This window comes from Cyrtonyx montezumae, unplaced genomic scaffold (genome assembly GCF_038088225.1).
Source record: "Cyrtonyx montezumae isolate F1298 unplaced genomic scaffold, pur_monq_1.0 scaffold_7, whole genome shotgun sequence".
Taxonomy (NCBI): Eukaryota; Metazoa; Chordata; class Aves; order Galliformes; family Odontophoridae; genus Cyrtonyx; species Cyrtonyx montezumae.
This window is the reverse complement of record NW_027072078.1, coordinates 18,127,354-18,154,711: the sequence shown is the minus strand read 5'-3', so window position 1 is coordinate 18,154,711 and position 27,358 is coordinate 18,127,354. Positions and strand designations below refer to the sequence as shown.

General features: G+C 36.1%; 1 protein-coding gene across 2 annotated transcripts in view; it reads right to left on the bottom strand.

The window, feature by feature from the left end:
• Positions 1-27,358, bottom strand: part of LRP2 (LDL receptor related protein 2) — a 108,286-nt gene that overhangs the window by 25,906 nt on the left and 55,022 nt on the right. For both annotated transcript variants that reach the window (XM_065751109.1, XM_065751110.1), the window contains 23 exons: positions 26,817-26,994; positions 24,913-25,041; positions 23,224-23,390; positions 20,590-20,733; positions 19,560-19,669; positions 18,320-18,497; positions 17,741-17,954; positions 17,045-17,284; positions 16,734-16,922; positions 15,194-16,114; positions 13,920-14,085; positions 12,939-13,097; positions 11,452-11,741; positions 10,484-10,687; positions 9,831-10,073; positions 8,397-8,522; positions 6,833-6,952; positions 5,619-5,750; positions 4,502-4,703; positions 3,860-4,155; positions 2,847-3,363; positions 966-1,118; positions 327-497 (listed from right to left, as the gene is read on the bottom strand). In XM_065751109.1, the coding sequence (XP_065607181.1) occupies positions 327-497; positions 966-1,118; positions 2,847-3,363; positions 3,860-4,155; positions 4,502-4,703; positions 5,619-5,750; positions 6,833-6,952; positions 8,397-8,522; positions 9,831-10,073; positions 10,484-10,687; positions 11,452-11,741; positions 12,939-13,097; positions 13,920-14,085; positions 15,194-16,114; positions 16,734-16,922; positions 17,045-17,284; positions 17,741-17,954; positions 18,320-18,497; positions 19,560-19,669; positions 20,590-20,733; positions 23,224-23,390; positions 24,913-25,041; positions 26,817-26,994 (5,249 nt within the window). The remainder of the gene's footprint in view (positions 1-326; positions 498-965; positions 1,119-2,846; positions 3,364-3,859; positions 4,156-4,501; positions 4,704-5,618; positions 5,751-6,832; positions 6,953-8,396; positions 8,523-9,830; positions 10,074-10,483; positions 10,688-11,451; positions 11,742-12,938; positions 13,098-13,919; positions 14,086-15,193; positions 16,115-16,733; positions 16,923-17,044; positions 17,285-17,740; positions 17,955-18,319; positions 18,498-19,559; positions 19,670-20,589; positions 20,734-23,223; positions 23,391-24,912; positions 25,042-26,816; positions 26,995-27,358) is intronic.

Genomic DNA, 27,358 nt, shown 5'->3' with positions numbered 1-27,358 from the left:
ATCAGAAGTAGTGATTTTACTTTCAGTTCTGCCTTGGTTCAGACAAGGTATACATACAGGTAGCCTGCATATTCCAGCATAGACTGTGACTCTTTTTATCTGAGTTTTTCAATAATTTTTGGTACATTTCTAGCAGGACCTAGAATGCAAATATATGAACTAGGCTACTGTGTCATTCATATCACCTAATGCTCCAGACTTCCTTAATTTGATTTCCTATAGCATCAGTGGATAGAAGCATGGTGCTTATAGCATTTACAAAGGCTACGACTGAAAACTGGTATGAGCAAGTTACTCAGTTGCTTTATTCTTCTCTGTGTACGTACTCAATGTAGTTCAGATGGGCATCTGCCCAGTAGAGCTTGTCGTTGGTGTAATCTATGGTAAGTCCATTGGGCCACTCTAACTTTGTAGAAATAATCACCATCTTGTCCTTGCCATCCATGCCTGCTCGTCCAATATAGGCCCGATCTGCCCAGTCTGTCCAGTAAACCTGTCTGTTCGAATAAAAACAACTAATTAGGTTTATATTTAAAACACACTGAAGTAAATATTAGAAGCTAGACCTCAAAGACAGCATTTCTTGCAACAGAATTAACCCAAATATCAAGTAAGATAGGAAAAATGTTAATGCAGTTACTTGTTACATTAATCACCACAGCAAACAAGTAGATGCATGCAAGCACAGTCAACTTCAAAGAATGCAACCACACCATCAAGCTACACAGGATTAATCTTCCTAGCTTTGCATTAAAAATTTCCCTTTTCCACATGCAACCAAATTTCACTTTTAATATCAGCCTGCGCAGCATATAAAGCTACAAAAGGCAAGCTGTTGTTTTTCCTAAGCTCCAGCTAAGATTTAATATCACACAAATCTAAGTGCACGCAAACAAAATTTATTTCAGATTTTCAGAGACAGTGCAAAACTATTCAAAAGGAAAAGCATTTTTGAAATATCATACCCATATTTTGGATGAACAACAATTGCTCTAGGATGCTGAAAGCAGTAAGTGTTGTTGATATCCACACATTGATCCACGAGTTTTTTCTGGAATCTTCCATCAAGTTCAGAGACATATAGGCAATCTTTGTAGGAATCCACCCAGTACAATTTTCTGAAGAGTTTTAGAGTTAATTTACTTTCTTTATTTACTTCACATTGATTTTCACATTTTTTTCCTTCTAGAAGCAATATATCCATGATAAAGGAAGAATATACATACTGTACTAACGTCTCTTGTACACCATGCTTCAGTTTGCCCTTTTCAGTCCTTTGTACTTTTGTCCACAACATTAGTGCCAAATTCAAACTTGTAGTTGCCCAGTTGAATAATAATATTCCATTTGCCTATAAATTACTGAGCAACCTTTTCTTTCCCTCCTCTCCTACCAACAACAGACAAAGAGAAGCAGGAAAGCACACAGGCAGTATAATGGATTGTAACTGGAGCTGTAAAGTGTTCACCTCTTCCAGGCTGTCACCTCTGCTCCAATCAAACAAGTAAAGGAGTCGGCAGGTTCTCCTTTGAATAATGCTTGCTATTACAGTTAGAAAGCCTTATCTAAATCTCATCTCAAATTTTATAACATTTCTTTTACATTACTTAGGAATTATCTACAGCTGTAATCAAAGAATACATGCAAGCTGATTGATTTTTGATTGATTTTTGAAACCCTGCAACAAAATAAAGCATTTAATTGAATTAATTAGAATTAAGATAGACTACTTTGAAATTGCCTGCAATGCTTTTTTAGCTCCACTGTGCACAAGGTCACTCCAGAAACAGCCTAAGTCTCTGCTTACACCACTCTGATCAGTACTGCGGTACTCCCGTGAGATAAGAGAAGTGAGAAGATAATCTTCCCCAGCCTGTAGCTCATGATATCTCCCAACCATCACCCTTTACTGAAACTGCAGACCAACTGGCATTTGGGAGTGATGGTAACATAATTATCATTAGCTTCACAGACAAAGTGGTGAAAAAACTGACTTGTGAATATATCAATAAAGTTACACCCTCATAAGTTCCAATTATGACTCATTATTCTGAAGGGCTTTGAACTTTTCATATTGAGAGTAATGCAGTAAAAAAAAAAGAAAGCAAAAGCTGATGAAATACAGTCAAGAACACTGTCAGAAAGGGCATCAAATAACAACAGTTTCTGTGGCAATAAATCAAGCTACTTTATGATACTTGTCAGGCAATTAAAATATTACCACAATGCAACATGCTTTCCAATTTTTCCATATATGTCTGCCTTTAGCAAATTATGTCAATGTTTAGCATCAGAAAACAATGTATTTCTCAAGAGCACAAAACCACACTCCTCATTTCAGTATAGGAGCTTAAATTAATTAATGTTTATTATTACTTCTTAACTGGAATCTAGTAATTGCTTATTGCATATTGTGTATACTAAGAGTGAAGCTTCAATTCTGACCTTTATTCCTTTACTAGCAACTGCAAATAATAGCAACTACTAGCCTAAGCTCAGAATCCCCACTCTCAGGAATATGTAATTTCCCAGCTGCCTGCTCAGCTCATCTGTTCATTGATAGTTTCCTAACGTGCTTCTCACATGAGCCACATGCATTACTGTATTATTGATGATAGATCAACTCTGATATAACCTTGGTAAAATTATCTGAGAATCAACTAAACAAAAGCACCATGCAAAGTACTATAAGCCCATAAACTTTCCAGAGCAGCTCTATAATACTGCATCTGTAATCCAAATTAATTCAGTGCTCTTTGTTTTGTATAAAGTAGGAGAAGAAACTTAAGGCAAACTCCCTCATATTTCCTTAGTAGTTCAGAAAGACAGAAAATGTGTTTTCTTACCTGCCAACCCAGTCAACAGCGATACCTTCCCCATTCGGCACATCATCACTTATCACAGCCTCCTTATTTGTTCCATTTAGGAACATTCGTTCAATGACCTTCCTCCCCACATCAATCCAGTACAACCTTTTTTCCACCCTGTCAAAGTCCAGTGCCACCACATTTCTTAGTCCTTGCAAAATGAGAGAGTAAGACTGGCCATCTGCTGTGAGATTTCTCAGATAGTAACGGTTGCTAAAAATAAGGTATGGGGAGATATTACTATTTTGTCGGCAACTTTTTCCGTCAGGCTCCCGGATATAGCCTGGGGCACACTTACAGATGTAGGAGCCAGCTGTGTTCTCACAAATCTGGCTACATACTGATGGAGTTTCATTGCACTCATCAATATCATCACAAGTTCGTTTATCTGACATTAGTTTGTATCCAGGATGACAAGAACAGTAGAAACTTGTTTGGGTGTCTGTGCAGTCATGATCACATCCACTGATTGAAGGGTCACTGCATTCATTTATACCTAGGGAAGGAAAGGAAGCTCTGCTCAAGCAGCTGACTTACAGAGAATATACTGCAGTGATTTTATAATGTATTGTTTCAATCTGTCTCTCCCTGCCTTCCCCTGAAAATACTGAATACAAATCTGGGCTGGCAGTAATAAGGAGAAGTGCCTCAATACAATAAAAACTCTTACAGCTCTTTTGAAATCTGTTGCCAAACTCACCGAGCACAAAAGGTACATAAACCAATGGTGGATTTTGGAAATTTAAGGGCAATAATGAAACAATTTATAAATTATATTTACAGTTTATATAATTAGCTAACTTCCATGGCTTGGCTCAAAACAGTATATAATTGATGTGATTTAATTAAGAAAAAAGACTAAATGTACCCATTTCTCCACCACCACATAATAGATATGACTGCAATTATGAAATTATTTGAAGATCGTTTTTTCTGATGAATCTGCCAATGCATTAAATAGATTAAGATAGTCCAAATAAACCTAAACATACCACATCCTTTTTCATCACTATTATCTAAGCAATCATCCAACCGATTACAGACTTTAGCCATCTCAATGCAGTTTCCATTGTCACATTTAAAATGATGGGGAGAGCACGTTGCTTCTGGTGTACTACAGAGGTGTTCCAGCTCATCAGACTCGTCACCACAATCATTATCTCCATCACAGAGGTAGGCCTTGGCAATGCAGCGTCCATTTTGACAAGTAAACTGGTGCTGCTGACATGGTTCATAGATGCAACTCCTTTCATCACTGGCGTCACCACAGTCATTCCGCCTGTCACATCTGAAGAACAATGAACACTTTTTTCAAATACAAGAAGGCAGCCACCACCTCCAGTGCTAGATGCACTCTCTTGATTTCTAAAGGAGGTCACATAAGGAGGGCTCCAATGGAAAAGACCTTTAGAAAACAGGGACATGTTACATAGAGACTGATCTAGTGAGTCCAGCTTGTATTCTCTGTATCCACTACGAAGTGAACAGAATCACCTCATGAGAGGCTATTAGGTACAGAAAAAAAAATTAAATACCAATGATGAGAACAGGGAATATTAACATCAAGGACTCCCAATCATTTTTGAGTAAAAATTAATGCGTGAATGCATGGTAGATAAATGGAAGTTACAAACCTGTAAGCACTTCGGATGCATAAGCCATTATTACAAGTAAACTCATTTTCTGTGCAAGATCTTCGTGTGCAGTTCTGGTGTTCATCAAGTGCATCACTGCAGTCAGCGTCGCCATCACAGATCCACGCCCGAGGAATGCACCTCCGGAGCGGCGGGCGATTGTTGGTACATGTGAACTCTGCAGCCGTGCAGCTGCGGTTTGCTAATAGAGAGCATGTTCACCAGGTCAGCAAGTTGCTCTGCATATGTAAAACATCCCTCCCAACACACAGCCTGGATAACAAAACTTAACCCACAACAGGGCCACGCTCTTCTCCACGTGCAGAAATAGGTATCACAGAACTTCCATATACGAAACTCAAACTTATTCTGATCAGTTCTCAACTGGACACTGCTCTTCATTGAGGCTAAGAGCCAAAACACTTTGGAACTGCCTACCCAATACTGGCACTTGCAGATCTCCAAATCTTGCTGGATACTACGTATGTGTTTTCCGCATGTCTGGCCAGATTTTCTGGCCGCTGAGCACATTTTAGGCTTAGGCTGTCTAGCTCCTGCTTTCTTCAAAGTATTCAGTACTCCAAGGATCACACAGATGGAGAACCACTGAAATTAAATAGTGCAAGAACTACAAGTGTATCCAGCTGTTGTTAATGGATTCAAGGAGCGGGACTAGGTTTGCTTGATTTTGTCTCTTTTTTCATCCTCTAAACAGCCAAGGGTTATTTTGCTCATTTATTTGTAAATAAATTATGCCAAAATTATGTGGATATTAATATTCAAAGATTTAGCACGTGATGATTCAGGAGTGTCTCTGCTGAAGTTGCTGCCCAAATCACACAAACATTATCTCACTTGAAACTCGACAATTCAAAGAAGAGTACTCACAGAATTTGAACATTTTTCTTTCTTTTTTAAACCAATAAACGATCGATTTTAATTTAACATAATGAAAACGAAGGTACAGGAAGAATGTACCTCATGCTTAAAGTGCATCTTTTATACATAGAAAAAATGGTAGGGTGTTTTTCTTGTTTCATTTTGTTTTTTTTAGTGTGTGTCTTTTGCTTTCTATAATGGAAAATGTCTGTTGAATAAAGTAATACTAGACACCTACCACAACTATGTCTTTGATCCTCATCACTCATATCCCCACAGTCATTATCACCATCGCAGATCCATGTTGCTGGGATACATCTGCCATCATCACATCTGAACTGGTCGCTTGAACAAGTCCGCACATGAGGCTCTTAAAAAATGAACAGAATCACTTTGCTTGTTAAGCTAACTTGCACTGCAACAATAATCTACAGAAAGAGGTGCTTTCGGGAAAATCCTATGAACATGAAATTCAAAAGGTTAAGTAAAAAGCTTAAGTAGAAGAGATGCACTGTTAAGAACACAAAGTCCCCCTCTGGTCAACTATATTGGCAATCTCTACAAATACTGTGCTGTTTGGATTATCAGCCTGCTGATCTTTTTATACCTGAAAAGCACCCTGCTTTAGAAACCTGAGAGCTGAAGACTTAAAAGTGAAAGCAGCATCAAATACAACATGAATACAGCAGTCAGCACACAATGACCCTGTTTTCTTTTACATTATTTATGTAATGAGGATCTGAAGTCGGCATAAGATGCAAGACATTTTCTTAAACTAGAGGTGCAGCTCTAGAAAAGTGCAAAGTGAGCTACCAGGCCTACTTAAATCGTAGAGACACTGTGTTATGTCACCTTTTACAGTGACAGTAATGACTGTGCTGTCATGTTAGTTCTCAGATACTTCACTCAGTCCCTCTTTTTTTCCTCCCTAGAGATTACTTCTTTTAATCTTCCTTCCCCCTCCCCATGCTTACTACCAACAGTTTCTACAATGTGTAGAGGATTTGCCTATTGCACTTCTACAATATTCTTATGCATACTAGTAAAAAATGTTCCTCCGTATCGCACATTCCTTTTTTCCCCAAATGAAATACTGAGTACGTACTTCCTGTACAACATGATATCTGGTTTTACATTCAAAACAGTGACACGACAAAATACTTGCTAACTCTCATCTCTTGATTCACCACCTCCAGAGTCTTAGAGGAGCTTATAAATAAAGAAGAATAAATTTTGGCTATTAAAAGTCTTCATATTCCACACACGGCTTGAAGTATGTTTAGCGACTCTAGATACTCACATTAGACTCACATTAGAGTCAGCAAATAACCCTCAAAAGATATTTATTTATTTGTGATCTAGTCTGGATTCAATCAGTTAGCTCTAAGAGGAACTACAGGTTTTCCATAAACCATCTCGTCTTTTGTATGTATCTTCTGAATGTACACTTACCACAAGAGGCAGGTTCATCAGAGCCATCAGCACAGTCTATTCCTTGATCACAGTACCAATGAGCAGGAATACAGCGTCCCGATGTACAACGAAACTCATTGTTTGTGCAAGTCATTGAGACTGAAAGAAAAAAAAATGACTTCTTTCTTCCTGTTACCTTTTCAACTCATTTTAAGTTGCTTTTGAGTCTGTGTTATGCAAAAACATTAGACAGCAAAACAGAAAAAAAATATGCTGGAAAGATGACTTTTAGTAGCCTGTCTGCAAAGAGCTCTTTGTATAAACTAGTTTGAGCGTCATACATAAAACATGGATTTCATTCTCTTCTGACATACACATATCAGCTAATAAACAGAATTTGTTCTGGAAGTAGTACTGCATGCAACAATTGTAGATATGTTTTATATTTATACTTGTTGTGTTTTGTGCACAAGAAAATGAGCACAGACCAATGTACTGATTTCTTCAGTGCCTAAAGAAAGTGGTAGGAGATGACGTGGTAGACTGCTAATTTCTTCAGTAGTTACTGCTACTATTACTATTCTGTAACCTCTGAAGACTTCAAGATACCAAAATGGACCCAGTATGGCCTTTTAACAAGGTCCTTTACGTGCCTTAATGACAGAAATCAAAGGCAAGTTGCATATTGTTCATTAATGTCTTAAGGCTTCATTTATCTTCTATTCTCCCTAGCTCTTCCTCTTTTTTGCCCTTCACCTCTTCTCAGTTTTAAAATTCAGAGGGATGGGACATAAAACACTAGAAGGGAAGGAGTAAACTTCTCATGAAAAGTACATGCATGGGTTATTACATTTATACACTTGCAGACTTTTTTTTTTCTTGACAGGTAGACGTCCATGCATAAAAGGGGATATCTTTTGAGTAGAAAAACTGCAGTATGGGTAATTTGAGGCTTGTAACTTTAGCCAAACTAGGAACAGCAAACATAATCCACTCAAACAATATTAAAAGAAGTCATTGTCTGAAAATATCCACTGTATTTTAGAAACAGATCCAGAACATTTTAAATGAGAAAAGTGCTACCTATTATCTAATGCAAAAATATGCTGTTCTGTAATTGATGTTGACTAAAAACTACACATTTTTGTACAAAAGTTGGAGTCAACAATTAACTGTGAATCCTTTGTTAAGGCATAAAAAACTGCATGAAATAGCTAAAAGAAATAACATTTAAGAGTACGTATCATTTCATTTGATTAGAAGGAAAATATTCTAATAATAAATTCCTGGAAAAAAAGTCAAAAAGTCAATTCACTGTAATACTGAAGTGACAAGTTACCTTGCAAAAATAAATAAATAAATAAATAACACAAAGCAGAGTAGGCAAAAGATATGATCCCTCAAAAACTGCCTAAACACTGTGCAAAGTCTAAAAAAAAATTAAGCAAGTTAGATGAACAAGAGCAAATAATACAACATATCTTTTATCTCTTCAATACTACAAAAGAGCAGATTTTGAGAATAGTTGCAGTTATGACAAAAGTTAAGGAGCACTGGAATAAATTAATGAAGTGCAAGGAGGTTAAAAGCCTTATCAACTTACCACAATGAGTAGGGCTTTCGTCACTCATATCTCCACAATCATTGTCACCATCACATAAATACGTTCGAGGAATGCAGATGTTTGTGCTTTGACATTTGGTAAAACCAGACTGACAAGTGCGCTCCGCTTTAAAAAGAGGGCAAAAACATTTCATTAAAACATACATACGTAATACTGTTTAAAAGACTGATCTGGGACTCTGACCAATACAGAGCACATTTTGTCAGATATTTTTCAGACAAAAGATTGTCAATGATTCATTATCACTTTCACCCAGAAGTGGCCAAAAGGCTTCAAAGAGGCTGAAGTAGTTTTAAAAATTCCCAGAGCTGAGACAGTTGCAGATGTACTCTACTCACTCAAAACAATACCAACTCAAAAGCAAAGTACACTGCCATTTTCCTCTTCAATAGAGGATAAAAACAGCTTTCCCTGGAAAAGGCAAGCAGGTATGTGTAAATAACACAAACCATTTTCTTCTCTTTTCTGCCCAAATGCTAAATTGCAGTCATACCTCTCGTTCTATATGGAAACAACGAGGCCACTGCTTTTACTGGGAGAAGTGTTGTCAAAAACACGATCAAAGGAATACACACTAATACTCAGAGGTGAGGGAATGTAAACTGACAAGCATTCACAATGTAATGTTGCATTTGCAACCAGCTGGTACTGTGTGAATCACCACACCAACTAAATGACTGACAGAGTGGGAATTTCAAACGTTCGCATTTCACTTAGAACTAAAAAGAATTAAGTCACAAATAATATATCTCAAGAAAACAGTGTTAAAACAATCTTCTTCTATTTTTAAATTAAAGTACTTGTCTAAAATAATCTAACAATCTTCCTGCAAAAAAATGACTAGTTTGATTAACTGCATTAATACTCATAATAATGAGCTGATCACAATTTGTATTTTATGGAAAAAAACATACATTTTGAAAAGTATAAGGAATATAATTTTAAACAGAACAAGTATAAATCATGCTTGTATAAGGGTCTCATATATATTCCTAATAATTAAATCCAGTGTACATAACATAGTGTGCTGCAAAGCATACAGCAAAAATCCGCTGTCAAATTCCACACTAATTTTGCATAAATATAGGTTCTACATCCAATTTATCTCAAATAATCTTTTTCAAGTCAATGGGATTACTCACAATAGCTAACATTAAGCACTCTAATAGAATTTGCTGGGTCAAGGCAGATTAAAGCAATAGTTATTAAGAAAGATCTCAGGGTACTCAAGAACATCTTTCAAGGATCAGTTTGCTTCAAATTAACACAAACCAGAATATGTAATGTAAATAAAAAACCTTTTATTCTTTTTTTCTGCCTTTGTCATAATTCTTCAGACTCGAAGAGATTTGCCTCCTCTTTGGTCTAAAGAATCAGCCTCAAATATGCACTCAGTAATTTGGAGGAACTTACGGCAATTTCTCTCATCTGATGTGCCATTATCGTAACAGTTGTTTACTCCATTGCAGACGTACTGAAGAGATATACATCTTCCATTATTGCAAGTAAATTCTGTGTGGGAGTCACAAGTCCGGAATAAGCAGCCAACCTCATCGCTATTGTCTCCACAGTCATTGTAATGATCACAGCGGTAATGATAGGGCACACATCGCCCATTACCGCAGGTAAAAGCTGTTGGCTGACAAGTATGGAAAGCTGAACAGATAAAAAATCATTTAAAAAAATTAACAAAGAATAAAATACATGGATAAAACAAACTAAGTTTTCTGACAAAGTAGCAAATCAAAACACAATGGTTTTACCTGCCAGGGCAAAGACAGCTGCAAAACGTACTGCATGAAAAGTAAAATATATATTTGAATTAAACAAAGGAGAAATTTGGCATACATGATATAAATACTATAGCACTTCCGAATGTCAACTAATTTGCTATAGAATTCAGATCTAAAGATGCATAACGATGTCTATAAGCAAGCAAGCAACAGATGATTTCAAAACTACAGCTACAAGACCTACAGTCAAAAAGCCATACAGGCAATAGAAAACATCGCACAGTCAGGACAGAGGATGCATCACACTAACATGCAGTTATTTTAAATGCTTACCACACACACTCTCCAACTCATCACTGCCATCACCACAGTCATTGTCGTTGTCACATTTCCATCGCTCTGAGATGCAGTGTCCATTCAGGCAGGTGAAGAAACCAGTATCACACCTGGTACCATTATCCACAATGCAGTGCTTGTTATTATTGGCTAAATACCAGCGACCTTCAGATGGGCACTGACATTCTGCACCAGCTGGACCTACATTCATATTTGACAATTAATATCAATGTTTTAGAAAGGGTTTTGTTAAAACTGTTCACAGCCCTAAATGCGATGAAAATGAAATGCAATGAAATCCTTATAACTACCTGCTTAAATAAAAACGTGGCCATTTAGCCAGATTCTTATCCCAGTTAAGCATATGCAAACCCACTGAAACTCAAGAGAGTTAGAGTTCCCTACAGAAACTGAGATCAGAACTTGGAAAACCACAATATAACATCTTACTGTCCAAATAATTTATTGGTGGCTGCAAAATGGTCTCTGATGCTTTCAGATATCAGAGCTACACCAACTGAGGCCCTATCCTTCAAAATGTGATAAGAAGTATCTATTCAGTATATGTTGTATCAATGTATATTGTTAAGAAACTTGTATGTTAAAAGTATATATCAGTTAATATTATAAATACCTACATTATTAAGATATGCTGCTGATCTCATCTCACATCCTGCCTCAGAGGAAACAGAAGTTAAAATCTTAGAAAAAAAATGTTTTGTTTTTATATCAGAGAAACACATGACTTTTGTTTCTGAAGATTCTCAACAGAGATCGTCAAGTGTGTTGGCAAAGTACCATGACCCTGAATGGCAATCACCTTGATTGCATTATATAAACAAAATAATTATTAAATTAATAGTAAGGAGTATTTCAGACGTCTCCATATGACGTAAATTTCTTATATTATGATTTCTAACATAGGCAACGCTAACAGCTTACAGTCATTAAGCATAGTTGCTTACCTGGTGCACAAATGTGACTGCAACCACCATTGAACTGGTTACAAGGGTTGGTACACTGCTGCTGTTTACTTTTCGCCCAGACGTGAATATCCATTGGTCTTTGTGGAAGATTCGTTATCATTACAATTTGATCTGAACCATCATATTTATTAGCTCGGTAAATGCTTCGTGTGTTCCAATCTGTCCAATATATGTGCTGATCAAACAATGTCATTGCAAATGGATGCAGAGCAGTACTAACAATTACTTCACGGTTTGTACCAATTAGAGTGCATCGCTCAATTTTTTGCCTAAAATAATAATGAAATAACGACATTTTAGGGGAAGTCTTTCAACTTAAGATACAAAGCCATGCCCTTATTAGTGCTGTGACTACTACTCACCATTTCAGTGACATGCACCAAATCAAGTTAAGAAAGAAAATACTATTTTAGAGAAAGTAGGATGACATATTTCAGGGAATAGCATAAACAAAATGAGAATAAACAGGAGGAAGAAAGGAGGAGTTACGGCTATACAGCTGGCCTTTGTGTTCTCTTGATGCACTAAGAGCTAATGAGCACTCTCATTCTTTGAACATCTGGTTCTCGTATCTTAGCTCATGATCCTCTAACAGGGGTAAAGGACTCCTTTAAGAAAAAAGAGGACTCACCTCCCATGCACTTAAAAGTGAGATTATAGGAGACTTGACATTGTTTAACTATCTGCTACACTACCTCCATTAATTAGAATTTAAAAGAGAAAAGAGGATGTCTCATTTGACATTCTGCACCTGTAGCAGGATCCTTTGGATAGAGCATCCTATTACAGGTTCCTTACACACAGATGAATCCATGTAAGGATGCCTTCCCTTCAGAAGATCCCATAGAGGCACAGACCACGAGCGTAATTATTTTACATACATCTTTCTGCCACAGCAGAAGAGATCTGCATGAGAACTGCTTTTTTGAAAGAACCAGATGAGTATAGTCTGATTACTGCAGTGATTTTTCAGAGAATATGGGTGAATTTGAATAGATGCAAATTAAGTTATTTTTAAAAGCTTTCGTGGGGGTGACAGAAATTCTGGTGGTCTACACTAAAGGGTAGGGATCTGTCTGGTTGGAAAAGTGAGAACTTGATGCCAAAACTCTACAGGTGATGGCCATTAACCACAAGCAGTGAATATAATATATTCACTGAGACCACATGCACAGGAGAAAATGCCTATAAAAGTAATGAGTTGAAAGTAAGATGAATGACATAAAGCACTGGATGAAATTTGTCTTGTGACATCACAAAACTTCTTGTTGTAGAGTAGCTCCATGTTAACACTAAAAATTGATACTTTGTTGCTATAAAGTATTCCTTATAATTTCTACAATACAAATTATTAAATTTAATTACGATGTTGAAAACAGTATTTAAAAAAAAAAGGAGGGAAAAGAAATAATAGACCTACCCAAATTAACCTAACGGAAATCAACACCTGTGTTATCAATACGTACAGATTTGCATCAGCCCAGTATAGCTGCTGTTCTTCATAGTCCAGGGTTAGCCCATTTGGCCACACCAGATTGGTGCTTACAATAGGTGTTCTGAAGTTTCCTCCAAGTGTAGCTCGTTCTATTTTGGCATTGGAGCTCCAGTCAGTCCAGTACATATACCTGTCAGTACATGATTGCAAAGTTATGTTTTCAGCAAATAAAGTTCACAGAGCTGTTAACTGCCCCAGAATATCTTCACTCTGGTGTCAACAGTGGAACTGTAGAGTGCAAAACTAGGGGAAAAAGAACTACTTCCTCTATTTTATCTCATATTTATAAAGGAATCTTTCAGCAGGGATCATTGGGCTCCACTGGAGTGAACTTCAGGAAAGTTCTTCCAGCTCCCGTGAGAATCTAGTGAAGTTAAACATTCTCTTTCTTATATCATTTGATATACAGTATAACACAGCCCCTAACTTTGAAAAGATGTCATATTAGAAACAGAAATTCCTGAGGCTCTCAGGAAGCACAACAGCAGTAGGAAAGAACTTAAATATAATTGACTTTTTATATATGACTTTTAGACAGATCTCTTGGTAGCATCACCTGATTATCAGGACGTAATATTCTTGAAGAAATCTTTGTTTCAACAAATACCCCTTGTTTCTCTGCCTTACACAAGGAATGGATGACGATTAGTTGCTTGAAAAACATCTGCTCTGAAAAATCATTCTCATTTACTATCCAGTACCTGGCTCCTAATCTCACTTAGTGAAGCCTCGTGCACTACGCATTCATAAGTGTTATAAAAAAAAAATCAATGAAGAAAATAAAAATTTCTAAGGCTGAGATAAACTTGAAACCTGACCTATTTAGATTTAGGGCAATTATGCACGCCTGAAATCAAGGGCTTAGAATAGGATATATCTAGCAGTCTTCATCAAAATCCAAACTAGGGTTTCACTAGCAATGAAGATAAGGCATACAAAGTGCAACACATACCCTCTGCAGGGATCTAATACTACAGCTCTTGGTCGCGGAACCCGAGCAATCACGGTGCGGTTAGAGCCATCCACAGCCATTGAGCTGATAGTCTGATTGAGGTAGTCACTGTAGTAAACTCTGTTGCTGATCCAGTCAAAGGCTATGCCATCTGGAGTCCCCAGGTCTTAAGACATATACAAACACACAAACAAGAGTTGAGTACAGCTTTCTGAGATATCACAATATCTCATCTCTTATAATAACACCACCAACAACATTTTCTTGAAACACAACTGATGTCAATGTAAGTCTGTCCACTTAAAAATCTAAATACCTAACAATTCAAGACCTTCAGTAGTCCTGCAAACACAGTGGGGTTGTAAAGAGCTAAAGAAGTTAACAGGAATCATCCCTCATTTCCATCGTGTTAGTTCAGAAAGCATCGAGACAGGAGGAGGCAGATAATAGACACTGTTTTGTCCTTATTTTGTACTTACACTATAGGAGAACTCATACGCTATGACAGACTGTGTCACAGAAGAGAGGACAGCAATAGCAAAGACTTGAAGATGTAAACTCTTGTAGAAGGTGCTGTTCTATACAACCCTTAACAGCAAGATGTGCTGACATAAGGATCTAAGCTGTCCATCAATCAAACATAAACCATTTAATCTGACAAGCACTAGGAATGATTACTGGCTTTCTTAACACGCGACCTTAGCCATCTCATTCTGAACTCTGCTTCATCACACTTCCGACTCACTAAATGTTCTCCTTTACCCAGACTGCTACCTTGCTTCCTTCACGTCGCTTGTGCTGAAGATCTACCACAGAGCTGCTTGATCGGCAGCAAAGATTAAGTCAGAGGAAAAACAGAGAGATTGTCCAGGATCATAATAATTCAAAACCTTTTAACAACAACAACAAAAAAAAAAACAACAACACTACAGAAGCCATTTTTAGTACAAGTATTAAATACATATAGCTTGTCCTTTCATGCTGGTAACTTTGTATTATCTTTCTGTATCACTATGGTACTTCCTGCAGTATCAGAACTACTGAAGGCACGTAACAATATTCAACCAGCTTTATATTTCCTTGACAAGATACAACAAGACTACAGAAATGAAAAACACTGAACAGAAGAGACAAAGTAAGCATTTTATCAGTTACCTTAAATAATCAGTCTACCTTGACTGCAAGTGTAAGAATACCTGTTGAGCTACTGCTAAATGCTGCAGTCCTTGTTTACCAGTATCAGATTATTCTGAATCACAATTCAATGCACTTACCAGATGCAACTACTATTGGAGTGCCAATTCCTGAGTAAATACTAATATAACTGATTCTTCCAGCCCTTGAAGGATAACTTTGTGTAAAATATATTCGGTTGTTTATGCTGTCAAAATCCAGGGCCACTGCAGTCCTTAACACATTGACTGCATGGAAGGGAGGGCTGTGATTTTCAGGATCCAGGTGAATACTTCTGAGGGCATTCTCAAGAGCAAAAATCAAGTAATCATCCGTTGAAATGGTACATCTCTTGCCATCATTGTCCAGTGTGCCAAAGGCACAGCCACATTTGGGTGTTTGCACATCAGGCAGGGCAAAACACAGATGGGAACAGCCTCCATTATCATCCAAACAAGGATTGTTGTTTACATCAAGTGGTGAACGTGACTGAAAATGACTATTGTAAATGGTAACATCCCTTAGCCAATTAATGTTGTCTCGTATTACTGTTGGTTGATCAGTATTGCCTGGCTCCTTGCTGGCTTTAAACACTTTTTTCAGGTTCCGATCCACCCAGATCATTGAATTCCCGAAGACAGTGATACCATATGGAGTTGGATAGCGACTGCCGTAACGCACAATTTCAACATCACCACCATCAGGCTGAATTCTTGCAATCATGTCTAAGGAATCATCTACCCAGTAAATGTAGCCATTGCTGTGATCTATGGCCAACCCACGAGGCGTGACAATGCCCTCAGATACCAGAACTGTTCTGTTGGTGCAGTCCAGAAATGCACGTTCAATCTTTGGATTTTGCCCATAATCTGCCCAGAACAAGTATCTGTTTTTCGGATCTACTACTATGTGCCTCGGCATATCTATGGTAGTTTTCAGCAGAACACGGCGATAAGTTGTGTTTAAACGTAAAACTTCTATAAACGTCTCTGTCAGGAATGCATTTGTAAAATAAAGATTTCCTGCATTAAAAAAAAAAAAAAAAAAAAAAAGGAAGGAAGGAAGGAAGGAAAAAAAACAAAGGAGAGTGACAAAATTTAATATATAGCATCACCACCTGATAAGAGTGAGCTTATAAAATACTAAACTATAAAATGAATATCCATAAAAAAATCTACAAGTTAAGAGCACAAAGTATGTGGCTCTGCTTTGAGGAATTAAAAAAAGAGATGATCAAAATAACAATATCAGATTATTTTCTACATCCTTACTGATTTCCATAGAGAAAATCAGTAGCAAATGATGAAAACTGCATTAACCACGGTTCTTCTTTTATTTTTTCAATCTAAAACACTTATTGTTATTATACAGCTGCTTTTAGCTTGTGCTTTCATATTCTCATCTCTTTACCTTTTACAACGTAAAACTATGAATTTTGTGTTGTGGCACAGCACTGAACAAAGTAACTACATTAAGCACATACAACAGATGATTCTTCCAAAATCTGTCCCAACTAACCTATCAATCTCCAGAAGAACTTCTGAAAAACCTACATATAGTATGGATATGTATAAAACTGAACTGTTAGTGGCTACTTTATTGCATAAACAATAATAGTCTCCTAAATTCCACTATGCTTACCTGCTACCCAGTCAACTGCAATGCCACGGATTCCATTTCGTCCTATTCCATTTGTAACAACATTTCTAAAATAAGAACCATCAGGTTTAATTTTACGTATTGCATTCTGAGAAGAAACTGTGCTACTGAAGTCACACCAGTAAATGAAACCAGAAGGCATGTGAACATCCACATGAAGCACATTCCGTCCTGAAAAGCAGTAATTAATCATCTTTAATATAAACTTACTTAATTCAAAACATGGCATGCAGACAAAAAATGCCAAAATACTAGGTGTTGTAAGATCTCATTTTACTATAATTGTCACATACCTCCTCCTGCTAGCGGTACCATGGCTTCAGAGTGATCAGATGTCTCTAAACTAAATCCTTTAATTGCCGAAAGCATAGAAACAATTACAAATGAATTGTATGGAGAACAGGTTCTGTTATCAGGATTTAGCTGAAAGCCAGTAGCACAGGCACAGGAGAATAATCCACCAGGAACAGGTAAGCAAAGTTGTTGGCAAACTCCAATATTATTATTGCAGCCATTTGAGGAACCAGCAGAATCTGTGAAAGGAAGATGCGGAAACAAAAATCTGAACTGTATCACTACAAACTCCTGCAGATGTACAACCAAATACATATACTTACGTAGTATTAGCAACCAGCTGGCAAAAAACATCTTAATTCCCATTTAAGCATTATGCGTCAGTAATCAATTTGTTTATTTTTTCTCACTTAAGATCAACAGGTCAAAAAAACAGACAAAAAAGACACAAAAATTTAAAGCTAAAGTAGTTGAATTTTTTATTTAGTCAATTTTACTTTGATGATGTTTTAGTAAAATCTCTCACGCCAGTTAAGTCCCTTAACAGGACAGTAAAACACCTCTGGGTAAAACCAGATAAATGCTTCTGACACATCAAACAATTTGTTTTGAGGAAGCAAGTATCCTATCTCTAACGGAAGTTTGAGTTTCCACAAGTTACAAATCTTGGAAATAGCTCTTTAGCAAATACTCACTATCTCTATAATACACTCGTAGGCACTTCAGTCTTGGGACGTTGTCTCTCAGTACTACTTTGTTTGCTCCAGTAAACTTGTCAACTCGTTCAATAACTTCATAATCTCGATCAGTATAGTACAGAAAGGTATCGTACACTGCAATTCCCCATGGATGAGAAAGATGAACCACGAGAGTCACACGATTTGTACCATCCACATTGCCTTTCTCAATCTAAGAGATCAATTTAAAGTTTAGTTTAATTATATAATATACATTAATTATATAATATACATTTAGTGTTGCAATGCTAAATTAAAATACATCATATGCTACTAAAATCTCCCTATGGACACAATCTTTACGTACCTTCCACAGAGAGGAAGAAAAGGTTAGCAGGATGCTAGTAGCTAAACGCTAATTGCTTCTTCATTCAAATCATAATTCATTTTTAAAGGTAATCAGTAACTGTTATTCAGATCTAGCCTGGTCCTGCACTTCCCAGTTACATGAATAAACTGAAGCAACTGAATTAGTCTTGGGAATCACATACGCACAAATAAACAGGTAACACCAAGAATTACAAAAGTACCACTTACCACTCCTGTGCTTGTGACAGCCCAGTACAACTTTTGTTCTTTAATATCAATGGTAATGAATTCTACGTGATCTAGGTTGCCAGTGAAGAGCGTTTGAATGCCTGATCCATCCATGTTTGCACTGGCAACCTTCGCTGGAACTCCACTGTCAGTTCCTTGATCCGTCCAATACAGCTTCCTGTAACACAGGAGCACATTATCACACCTATTAACAAAGCTGCTGATGGAAATCAGTGGTCGGTAGACAATAACGCACATGCTTAAATCCATCTCCTTCCTCTGCCAAATACTTTGGCACATGATGAATAGAGATCACTTAGAACCGAACCTCAATGAAAAAGTGATTTTTTTTTTTAGAAGAACAATGCTCTTTAAACTATTTTTAGAAATTCATGTACTCTTTCCTGTATCATCCACCAAACTGTCACAGGAGATAGGCTCAGAAGATTATTAGAAGTATAATAAGAAGGCAGGAGAATAGTTTTAAAAAGTTATGTTTCCAATTTAGAATTAAAACTGCAAGTTCAAAAAAAAAAAAAAAAAAGTCAGTTAACTGGCTCTGAGGAATAAGTGCACTGCTCTGGCCCCAGTTGCTGAAGAGCAGCTAGGGAGCACAGCAAACAGACTACATAATAGATAAAAAAATATATCAATGTATCATTGTAAATGTTTCATTTACAAAAATATTTCATTTATGTGAAAGACTGACAGGTCACCAGCAGAACAGTCTCATTACTAACATGGTCTTATGAAACACTTTGATTTTGGGGAAAAAAAAGCAATAAAAACCCAAAAAAGCCCACAGCATCATAGTATCACAGTGCACTTTTGTACTGGGAGCAAAACACTGAAGTCATTTTTAGTACTATGCTGTTTAGCATCTGACATTTATCCCATTTAGTGTGTCTTCATTATCAATAGGCTTAAAAACAGAAATCACAAGAAACACTTCAGTATTTGCTCTGGGTTACCACTTCTTTTTGTTTAATTTTTTTGTTTTTTATACAGTCATTCTGAGATCTTTTTTAATTAAAAAGCATGTTAAGTATACGGTAAATTAAGGAGAATGGACATCCATCCAACAATTCATTTAGTCATGCAATTATTTTCTAGGCCTTTGTGAGAATAAATTAAAAAAAAATAGCATCAAATCCAGGTTTTAAGCAAAAGGTCCTAAACATTAAGAAAAATGTAGAAGATATATTCAAGTCCAAATACAACTGCGATTTTAGTAACTTACCCTCTTGCTGGATCAACTGTCAAACCAATCGGCGCGCCAGCTCCCAGAGAAGTACCATCATTGGTAATCAGAGTTTTCCTGTACATTACTTCACCATGTAGCTTCAGGACCTATCCAAACATTGAATTCATCAAAGCATGTAATACAAGAACTTAAGATAGATATTTAAATCAAAGGAAGAGCAGAAATTGCAGAAAACTTGATCAAACACTATGAAGAAAAAGCAAGTTGCTTGGTACTCTAATATTCTTCCTTCTCTCACATGAATCCCACGAAGATCAGAACTGCCTATGTTAATATTAAAGTATCATAGGTAAAAAAATGAAATGTATTTTAAAAAAAACAAACCACTAATCTTTCAGCTTCCATAATATACTGATACTGAGTATTACAGACTGAAGGCATTGATGAAATGCTCATTGTACACATATTACCTTGTATCTGTTTAAATTTCAAAGTACATATTAATATTTCAGGACAAGGAAATTCATGGTGATTTATTCACACTTATTATATTACACGTTGATTATTCTCTATTTCCCTACTCTATTTGTTTTTTTGTTGTTGTTTTTTTTTCATTTTCCGTGTTATAAGACTGCTTGCCTCCACTAAGATACATAATAGGATACCAGAGCAATGGGGACTGGATCTTACTGCATTCTATGGCCACATTCCTTACAGTCAGAAGCAACGCAGTAGTTTCTTTGATTTGAAGTGAAAATAATAAAAAATTAGTAGTAACTACTGTGTCAGGGAAGTTTGTGTCTGAAACACTAGGAGCCTACTGACTTGAAGAAAAAGAGATCCATGCACAAATAAAGTTCTCAGAATACACTGCTTTTAAAATCTTTTGACTGCACAAATTTACATTTGTTTCTTCAAGTGTGCAAATCACTTTGCTTCATACTACCTATATGCTCTAAAAAAAAGTTAGTTTCTGATTTTCACTAAAAAATTGTTCAAATTTCAAACTTTATATGTAGCAGCAAAATACCTAGGCTCTTAGTTTTCAGTTGTTCATAAATACTACCTCAATTGACTGTGTTCCTGGGTTACTGTAATAAAGATTTGCAGATATCCAGTCCAATGCCAGGCCAATAGGAGCACCAATAACAGCTGCCGGAGCAAAAACTGTCCTGTTAGATCCATCTGACCTCACTCTGTGAATTTCACCCTTGGAAAAATAACAGAGGTGTAAGCATTCAGAACAGTTACATAAAAAACAAACAAAAGAAAACATGATTTATTCCAACCATGTAAGCAGATACTTCGTATTACAATCATTTCTTAGAAAAATGAAAATTTAACAATAGTGAAGTATTTTCATATGTTCAATTCATAAGCATGGTAAAAAAAAAGTTATAGTTATAATTTACAATAAAGAGGCACTACAGATCATTAACTGAAGTGATTCACAGAAACAAAATGGCCATATAACATGAGCCTGAACCTGTCTATTTTTAAGCTATATATAGGCACATTACTGCAATTTGTACTTCACTATCAAAAGATTTTACCAAGATATTTCAGCTAACCAACTTGAATAAATCTCAAATTTAATAAAGGAAAATAGTGTACTTTATAAGCATAAATACATAAGAACCAAAATTCTAATAAACTGTAACAGAAGAATCAAAACTGAGATTAACACTGCAGTTTCCACAGAATGATCTCTGAAATAACTTATGACTTGTAGGCTCAGTAGTATAACCCACAAAATATGATGTTAAAGCATGACACAAAAACAATGAAAAAACTCAGATAGACAAACTCCACTGAGATCTGAAGTGTTTACTATAGCTGAGTTTTCTTCCAGTTGCTTCAGTTTTACGAGTTCTGCAGAACAATCACTTCAGAAAAATCACCCAGTAATCATTAGGCCTGTACTTATTTTTAATCACTTTGTTAATATACCATCTAACAAAATTACCTCAGGGCAGAATTGAAAATGGCATTTCAGAAAGGGACCAATGCTTCAGCTGTCAAAAATCTTCTGATTAAGAATTCCAGACCAAATTCACTGCTCACTGAAGTAAGTACAATTTCCTAGACAGCAGGCTGAATACTAACAAAATTGTTTTATTTGTAAATTAACCCGTACTTGAATCCTTAGGCCCACAGAAAAAATAGCAATAAACTGTTTATATAATATTATATAATAGCACTGTTTTAAATCCTGCTTTGAGTCTGACAAATGCTGGATATTTATAATTTATTCTAGCCAGCGTATGGCATCGTAGATATTTTTCAGAGAACATTACAAATTCTCCTGCCTGTCATTGGCATCTGCTTTTAAATAATCCATGGAACATGACAGCTGAAGATAAAAATACTTGGGAAGTGTTTTTCAGATAAAATTGTGAAAACTTCAATAGTGAGTTGTCCATATCCTGCTTCAGACAAGGTGAACAAGAGGATGGATGTTTTCTTGAGATCTAACTAGAGCTTCAAATGTTCCCAGAACTGGGAATGAAATTACAGCTACCAACTATTTAACTATAGATAAACTCGTAAGAAAAGCCAAACATATGAAGGATGGAAGCAGAAGCAAGCTGTAAAGAAAAATGCCTTGTGACAATGGTCAAGGACTATAGTAAAGAAAGAAGGCAAATATGCTTCAACTATTAGAAGTAGTATCTTCTTCAGGAAGAAATCCATGACTGACAGAGGCCTCAGCTCCGCTGGTGAGCAATGGCATCCTGGGACCTGCAGGTCAGGGGCAGAGGTAAGGGTGACAGCCCATAATCATCCATTTATTAGGCTGAAGCTCAAGATCTATCTAAAATACTGTGCTTATCTGCACTCAGCTTGCAGAGGCTCCTGGTATTTCCCTTGCCAGCTGTGTTAATGGATACATCAGCTCACGATCACCTACAAAACTGTTCAACCTCCTGTAAATGTCAACTGTATGTATCTGCTGGCTGAGATGTGTCAAGAATATTTTTTCAGACTGCATGGAGGATCAAATAGATTCTCAAGGATTCATCAATTGCTTTTAAGTTTCCAAGAGCAAAAAGATAAATTGCTGAATCATAAGTTTCATACCAGATCCATCTCTGAGGCTTCCACAGAATAACTAAAGAGACTTATTCAAACAACTATAATGATCTATTAAAAATCATTTTGAACTATAATTAAAATTATTAACCTTCTATTTTCTACCTGGAATGGCTGTGATTTTTCCACACTTTTCTTCTGTTTAAGAAAAAGATGCCTCTGTACTGTGTTACTTACAAAGTGCTCAGACTAGAAACCAAATCCTGCAAGTATGCAATTTCATTCTACTAGTAACTTCATTTTAATATTTAGTGCCACTGGTCAGATGTACTATTGTCCATGGAGAACTCTTCTCTATCTGCAGAGTTAAGTTCTAAGCCAATAGGTAGGTGAAAGAGCAGACTGCAGCTAAGGACTGAGTACATTTCTGTCAGTACTATCTGGTCTTCATGTCTCTGCAAGAAATAGCGTTTATTAAATACTTTGGTGGACAAATATGAAATTCACAAATGAGATTAAGCCTCTTTTATATATATACTAGGGTAAAAGCCTTTTATTCTCTTCAATTATGTTTTTTAAAATTCTTACCTTTAATTCAATAATAAAAAATATTTTAAAGGAGGATATCTTATTTTAGCATACATTCTGAACAAAAATACTAACTTACTGGATTTTCAACCCAATAGATCATCTGTTCTGAGTCATCAAAGTCAACATCAACACCATTTTGAACTCCTGCTATTGGAACCATAGCATCATTGGTCTTCTCCTCAGGGTTCAGAGAAATTCCATAAATTATATTATCTCTTACGGCAATAAGGAAAGGGTGTTCAACTGTGAAAACACATAATGTATATCAGAGATAACTTTCCTCTGTTAAAAAAAAAATACATTCCCCACCTTTACCAAAGGCTCCTTAATGACAACTCAAAAAAAAACCTGTGCCACATTCCATTTACTTCACCATGATCCATCTGAATTCCTTCACATACTAAAACTAGTAGAGTTCTAAAGAAGCACCCAAGTGGCTTTTTAAAGAACAGACCATTAAGTATCAAGTAGGAAGAGGGAGCGACATATTGTTTAAAACTGAGATAACTTTAAATGAAAAAGATCCACAGATCTCAACACAGATTTCAAATGGTAGCTTATCCCACAGACAATTTCTACATAAACTTCAGTGACTTGAAGCGTCCTTACTAAGAAGCTGATGGAAAAAATACAAAATGAAAGCTTTATTTGACAAAACCAACACGTTCAGGTTTCTTGTCACAAACTGACTGCCAGTAACTTAATTTTTTTGTGACTTCCTAATAAATTAGCTGAATGATTTTTACAAATCTTTTGGTAAAGAAGGTTCAATGTGAACCTTTTTATGTGAAGTTTGGTTTGCAAGGATTAATTCTCTTACAGATATATCACCTGTATCATCTAAAATTCTAGGCTGTTTCTAGATTTTCTGCATTTGATATAGTAATTCATTATACTGGAGGAAAAAAAATTCAAGCTGTGAAATTTTGATCCTATCTAAAATGATAGCTGACAAGGAACACGGACACCATCCCTCCATACAAGAGGAAAGCAAAGGAGCACGACTTCTTGCAAAGCAAAATACAAGCTGAGAAAGTACGTGATAAGTTACTTTAAGAATATACACAGAATATATATCAGGAATGAAGGAGAACCACTGATGTTCTTTATCCCAAAGGACAAAAGTGGCGTAAGAAATGGAAATAAATGGGAAATAATATAATTGAATTGAAACCAAGAAGGCTTCCAGACATCAAAATTGTGAGGTTCGTTGAAGTATAGGAGCAAGAATCCAAATTAACCTTCAGGTGGAGCCTAACTGATGAGAAAGGACACATTACATAGTGGTACTCAAGGACAGGAAGGAAGGAGACTTGATAATCAAGCAATTCCCTCCTAGTTCTACATATCTACGTTCTTAGAAGTGCAATTAGAGGCTGAATATTTATAATGCCAAGGACAACACCTTTCCAGAATACTCCTTCATTTTTAACCAGCGCTCTACTCCTTCCAGATGCCACTGCAAAACATTCAATGTATTGAGAAAATTTTAAATGCAGCTTTTTCACGGTGCTTAAAATTAGAATTTCTTCCATTTTTCCCAAATAAAGTAATCTCTGTCTTTGAGCTCCTTCCTGAACCTGACTCCACACCTTTTTAGGACACGTACATTCTATTCCATCCTTCCTAAGTGAAGTCTGCCTGGAATATTCCCAAACTTTGATTTCATAAAAGCAGCAGCTCACAGTTCTGAAGCAAATTATCTGCTTGGCAGAGGGATGGCTCTGAAAATCAAGTCTTTTTTTCATCATGACTACAACCCTACCTCGCATGCAGTTCCTGTTGTCAGGAGAAAGCATCCATCCAGAAGGACAAGCGCAGGAAAAAAAAAGTGGTCCAGATGAAGAAAGCAAGCAGAGGTGGCTACAGGGTGATGATGCACAGAAATTGATACCTGAAAAGAAAACTAAATTTATTAGCAACTATTAACAATACAAGAAGCTAGAAAGCTACTCAGTGCTACTGAAAATGTCAACTCGGCACTAAATTAGCTCTGATATTTCCTTGAAATTCAGAATCAAGTTACTTACAAGAACCACAAGTACAGGACATAAACCAGCAAAATTATCATATGGATCGTTTCATTTTCTTCTCATAAAAATCTCTCTAATTCCTTTTCCAAATTTTGTTAACTGCATCAGAAGGCCTGCAGGACTTTCAGACACTGATCAGAATAACCTTTCTGGATGGGAGATTTAGATTATTTATTGAAGCTTTTCTGAAGAAAATTAAAAAGATAACATAGCTGACTATGCATCATCCAGAAGTAGTAGGAGTTCAGTGTATAATTTCTTGTATCTCTTTGAAACCTAAAGTCTACATTGTGAAATAGAAACAGAAGAGTTAAAAAAGAAATCCTTGATGAATGCTATTACTATAAATTAAGATTCAGCCATTTAGATCACTTCGGGGATTTTTCACAAGTCATCTTCATAAAATAAAAACCAGGTTGTGAGAATGAATACTCTTAACTACTGCAGCAGGTTTTATTCTAAGAAGCCAGTATATTCCAGGAAATAACAAATTATCCCTAATAGAAAAAAAAACTAATAAGAACTGAAAAGAATTTAACAAGATGGCAATTAATGACAAACTCAAAACTAAAACTGTAAGAAAACAGCTCATCTCTATTTAAAATCTAGTTGATGTGAAATCTTTGATTTACAAAGCAATAAGAATAGACGACTATCTGAAAACTGTATCTGGAATTTCAATTCCCAAAAAATTGCTTTCATTTGCAATTATTGCAGCGTTGAGGTATGTGGCAAGTGCTTTCTTCCTTGTCTGTCCACATAAAGAATAACAAAGCAAATAGAAGAGGAATATCATGAAATGAACTTATTTAATATAATGAAGAAAATAAGCCCCTTTCTCCACCAGTGGCAGGAGTATTTTTAAACTTCAGGCTGTAAAATAAAACTTATAAATAAAGCTTATTAAATCAAAATTACAATATATAAACTAATGGGACCCTACTGTGACTAAATAATCTAGCAACAGCACTCAGCACCTTTAGTTATAAACACGATCAAGGAAAGTTCTGTTCCAAAACAGTGCATACATACCACTGCATTAGAAATTACTTGCAAATTAATAACATACGAGACTCTGTCCCCCTCCATTAGAAAGTCTTCAGGAAAAAGAGTATGTAAACCACTGTAATATTTATTTGCAAAAAGCACCCCCAACACAAGGTATAAAGCACAGGAATCAAAGTCAATCTTTAATGCAATGAAGGATTTAAATTTATTATTCCATTAAGTAAACGATAACAGCAATTTGCCTGAAAGCAAATAAACATATAACTTATGTATGTGGAAAAAGTCTGGTTTGCCACAGAGACAAATTTTAAAAATGAAAACATTTTCAAAAAATGCTCCAATTTATGACAAAAACTTCAAAATAAAGAGCAGAAAAGTTGCACATGGTACTTTCCTATTATTCTCTTCAGCTATTCATTATGCTTACGTGATCCGTAGGCCACCCCAACTGAACCCCATACTATTCAGCAGGTCGGAGAGGTTGAATTGATCTTCAATTTTATATCAATGGCATAATTTTTTTTCTTGTTTTAACTAAGACTATTTGTATACATGGCTGATTCCAGAATGCATGACATTACTTTGAGGAATATTTTTGTAATCATCAAAGTTGTTTTGCTGAACTTACCATGAGGTTGCTTTACAGGATGAAGTGCCACAAGCCCCAAAGGCTGGTGAATGTTATAAATCATAACTGTTTGGTTTCCCCCATGCCACTTATTGGCTCGAATTACTCGGTTAGTGTATCTATCACTCCAGTAGACAAAATCTTCAAAAATAGTTAGAGTATGTGGATGCTGCAAAACCTGTAAGTTAAGAATGTTTATCAGTTCAATTCTGGAGATAGTAAAGCTTGCCCTGAAATAACAACAGAGCTGAGGAAAACAAAAAAAACAAAAAACAAATCAAACAAAAAAAAGCAGCTGTGCCTCAGAAGCTTTTTTTATTGCAAATGACTATGAAGTATCATCTACTGCCTGATAACAAGGCATCAGTTATGAGATGATATTTAAATATGTACAGCATGAAGAACTAACAAAAGAGTCTAACGACAAGGCAGAACACAAGGAAACAAAAAAAAAAAATTAAGAACCAGTTGCAGATTTTCATGGGCACAAGAGTCATGGATCTGTAGAGACCTTGCAGTCCTGATAAACTTCCAATATAATT